The sequence below is a fragment of the Meriones unguiculatus genome, chromosome X (assembly GCF_030254825.1).
Source record: "Meriones unguiculatus strain TT.TT164.6M chromosome X, Bangor_MerUng_6.1, whole genome shotgun sequence".
Taxonomy (NCBI): domain Eukaryota; kingdom Metazoa; phylum Chordata; class Mammalia; order Rodentia; family Muridae; genus Meriones; species Meriones unguiculatus.
The window spans coordinates 94122191-94126041 of NC_083369.1; the positions used below are offsets into that span (position 1 = coordinate 94122191).

Genomic DNA, 3851 nt, shown 5'->3' on the forward strand with positions numbered 1-3851 from the left:
GCCCTGTGGCAGCATTCCAATCCCACAGGTTTAACCACAAGAAGAGGGCTTGAGGTCCAGGTTGGAGGCAAGTCTAAGACTCGTTATTAGGTAGTGGAAGGGCCCAGGCTCTGACATCAACTCGAAGCTAGGCAGGCCTCAGAAGCTGCTAACTGCTGTAAGGGAGAGGAGGCAGTGAGGCTGTGGGCCCAGCACAAGAACACAATCAGCTCCTGAGGCCTCCCAGGTGTGCCTTTCCCCAAGCAACAGTGTTTCCACCCCACGGAGGGAGGGGAGGGATGATGGGGTGGGCAGAAGCAGGTTACAAGCTTTCCCTCCCTGCTTCTGACCCCCTCTCCTCCCAAGCTCCCCTGGTCCAACAAAGCTGCCTATAAAACACATAGCCAGGAGCTCATGAATGATTTGAACACGATTCTTGCTCCATCCTCGGATGAGATGTCCAGAATTAAAAAAAAAAAAAAAAAAAAACGCACAAAAGTAAAGCTTCTCTGACAGCAAACATGACCACTGGTGGTCAAACCACAAGGAGTCCAAGAAGATAAATGGGCTCCCTGGTCCAAGGCAACTGTAAACGCAGGCCAATCCTATCTTGAATCCAGGCCACTGCCCCACTCGAGTGGGCTTGTTTACTCCTTCCGACCCAGTCACTCTCTGCTTTGGGTCTCATTATGTAATAAACGAATAATAATGAAACACTTGTTGTATGTCACCGGCTGACTAGTCTCTGACCTGAGAAACTAGTGAACAGACAGGGTTTTTTGTTTGTTTGTTTGTTTTGTTTTGTTTAATTACAAAGTCATGCCAGGCAGAGTGGTAATATGTCTGTAATTCCAGCACTCAGGGAGGCAGAGACAGGTGGATCTCTGTGAGTTCAAGACCAGCCTGGGCTAAAAAGCAAGTTGACGACAGCCAGAGTTACACAGGTTAAACCCTGTCTCGAAAAACAAAGAGAAAGAAAGAGAGAGAGAAAGAAGGAAGGAAAGAGGGAGGGATGGAGGGAAGGAAGGAAGGAAGGAAAGAAGGAAGGAAGGAAGGAAGGAATTACAAATTCCTATAGTCAAGGGAGTTTTCATTCTAATGGGGGCAGAAGGTAACAAACTGGCAAAATCTAGGGTATGAACAGAAAACAGAACATGGAGAAGTAGGGTGTGGGGTGGCTTGAGGTAGGTTTCGGAAGCATGACCAAGGATCCACTAAGAAGTTGACACTTTGTGGGGTGCCGAAGAGCCCTGTGGACAGCGCTCACAGCCAGTACATGGGTTCTGAATATGCCTACAATATCCCAAGAACTGCAAGAAGCCTGTGGGACTGAGGGAGATGAAGGGAGGTGACCGGTCCTGAGCTCAGATGATAGATGGGAAAAGGCAGAAAGGGGTCATGAGAGAAGAAGCTGTGGAACCAGTAATTCTCCATAACCACGTGCTAAGAGCCCCCGTGCACTGTGGAGTTCGAAATAGTCTTTTAGTGGCAATTGGGTTTTCTCATTCCCAACAGGCTTAGGCTGGGAATGCAGCTCAGTGGTCGAGCAACTGTGTAGCATGTTTTAAGGCCTGAGGTCCATTTCCACATTCACAAGGTGGAGGAGAAGGAAGAAGGGAAATAGGAAAGAAGAGAGGAAGGAAGGGAGAGAGGGAGGGAAAACGAAGGATGAAGAGGCAACTCAGAGATGAACTTGGTCAGTTGGCAAGCTCTCTGAACTAGGAAAACTCTGGTACTTGGGATTGTCCATGAGGTCTAGACAAGTCTGAGGACGGAAGAGATAGATGCCTCAGGGATTCATGTCACACCTCCATAAGATCCAGATTCTGTTCTCGTACCCACCCATGGCTCACAACAGCCTGTAACTCCAGTTCCAGGGGATCCAGCATCCTCTTCTGGCCTCCGTGGGCACCTGCACACACAAGGTACCCAGAAATTCACACTGTCATATACAGACATATAAGTAAATCCTAAAATAATTTTAAAAAAATGTTTGGCCTTTCTGCGCTCCCGCTGGACCAGCGAGCAGGTGCGGCCTCAACATGCAGAACGACGCCGGCGAGTTCGTGGACCTCTACGTGCCGCGGAAATGCTCCGCGAGCAACCGCATCGTTGGTGCCAAGGACCACGCGTCCATCCAGTTGAATGTGGCCGAGGTCGACAAGATCACTGGCCGGTTTAATGGCCAGTATAAAACCTATGCTATCTGCGGGGCCATTCGCAGGATGGGCGAGTCAGATGATTCTATTCTCCGGTTGGTTAAAGCTGATGGAATTGTCTCAAAGAACTTTTGATCAGAAGAGGTCGGGAATATTTGTAATAAATAAAAGTGAGAAAGTAAAAAAAAAAAAAAAAAATGTTTGGAAGGTGTTTCAGTTGGTAAAGTGCTTGCGGTATAAGCATGAAAGATTGAGTTTGGATCCCCAGCACTCACATAAAAAAAAAAAAAAAAAAAAAAACAAAAAAAACGACAGTTGATAACACACAACTATAATCTCAGAGCTGAGGAAACAAAGACAGAAGCCCACGGGGCTTCTGGGTCAGTCAAGGTAGCTGCCTTGGGAGACCCCGGGTTCAAGGAGAACCCTCATCTCAAAAAATAAGATCAGAGGCTGGCAAGATGGCTCAGGATAAAGGCATTTGCTACCAAGACTGACAACCTGAATTAGATCCCCAAGACCCACACATGGTGGAAAGAGAATGACTCTTAAAAATTATCCTCTGACTCCCACACTAGTGTTGTAGGGTGCACAGGCACACACACATTTTTGAAATGTTTAAAGTAGAGAGCAATAGAGGGAGATACCCAACAACAGCCTCCAGCTTCCACAAGAGTACACACACACACATATGTGGAGACCGAAACATTCATTTACCACTATCATGTAATTAGATAATTAAAGCCAGGTGAGTTCCTCATTTTCTGCTATGGTCTCCTTCCTTCGGGTAAAGCACCAAAACTTCCATTCTGTTCAGTTAATGGAAACAAAATGGCTTCAGTCAGGCTCAGGAGGAATTGGAAAGGCTGGTCAAGCCTGGGTCCTGCCACTCCTCAATGGGCAGGGCAGGTAACAAAAACACAAAGCTGGGCTTCACCTAGATTTGCTAGAAGCTCTTTCCCCCTCCTTAGCCATAGACAGTAGTCAGGTCAGAGTGTTTTCCAGCCCTGGGGCTCTTAACACAGGCCCACCAGGGATGTGTCAAGCACCTGAGAGCCAACCCCTCCCCCCAGTTTTGTTTTCAACAGGAGCCAGAGCTTTAGAAGGATTATATGGGATCATCTGTTCCCAGAGCCTGCTGGAAGTACATAGACCCATATTTTTTAATAATTATGGTTAGTATTTTGATGCGTTTGAAAAAAAAAAAACTGCTTATGACTAAATAGTCTGCTTGGGAGGAAGCTAAAGTGTTTATGGTTGTACTTCCTTTTCATTTTCTTTTCTTTTTTGTTTGTTTGTTTGTTGTTGTTGTTGTCATTTTGTTTTGTTTTGTTTTGTTTTTGAGTCAGGGTGTCTCTGCGTAGTGCTGGCTGTCCTAGAACTCTCTCTGTATGCCAAGATGGCCTCAACCTCAGAGGTCTGCCTGCCTCTGCCTCCCAAATGTTGGGATTAAAGGTGAGTGCCATCACATTTTCTTTTTTAAGGAAAAAGATAATTAAAGGGGCTGGAAAGATGGCTCAGCAGTTAAGGGCATGTTTTCTGACCTTCTAAAAAAGTTCAATTCCTAGCACCCATTTCAAGCAATTTATAACTGCCTGTAACTGTAGCTTCAGGAAAAATCCCATATCTCTGGCCTCTGTAGGTGCCTGTACACACTGTATACATATCATCCACCCATCCCCCACGACCACCACACACATACACAGAACTAAT

General features: G+C 46.3%; 1 protein-coding gene across 1 annotated transcript; it reads left to right on the forward strand.

The window, feature by feature from the left end:
* Window positions 1-1980: 1980 nt before the first annotated feature.
* On the forward strand, window positions 1981-2330 carry LOC132650154 (small ribosomal subunit protein eS21-like). Its single transcript, XM_060375797.1, has one exon. The coding sequence runs from the start codon at window positions 2022-2024 to the stop codon at window positions 2271-2273; it is 252 nt and encodes an 83-aa protein (XP_060231780.1). The 5' UTR covers window positions 1981-2021; the 3' UTR covers window positions 2274-2330.
* Window positions 2331-3851: the final 1521 nt, after the last annotated feature.

Excerpts from the sequence above, each read along its gene's own strand:
- LOC132650154 (XM_060375797.1), top strand. The coding sequence starts at position 2,022 with ATGCAGAACGACGCCGGCGAGTTCGTGGACCTCTACGTGCCGCGGAAA.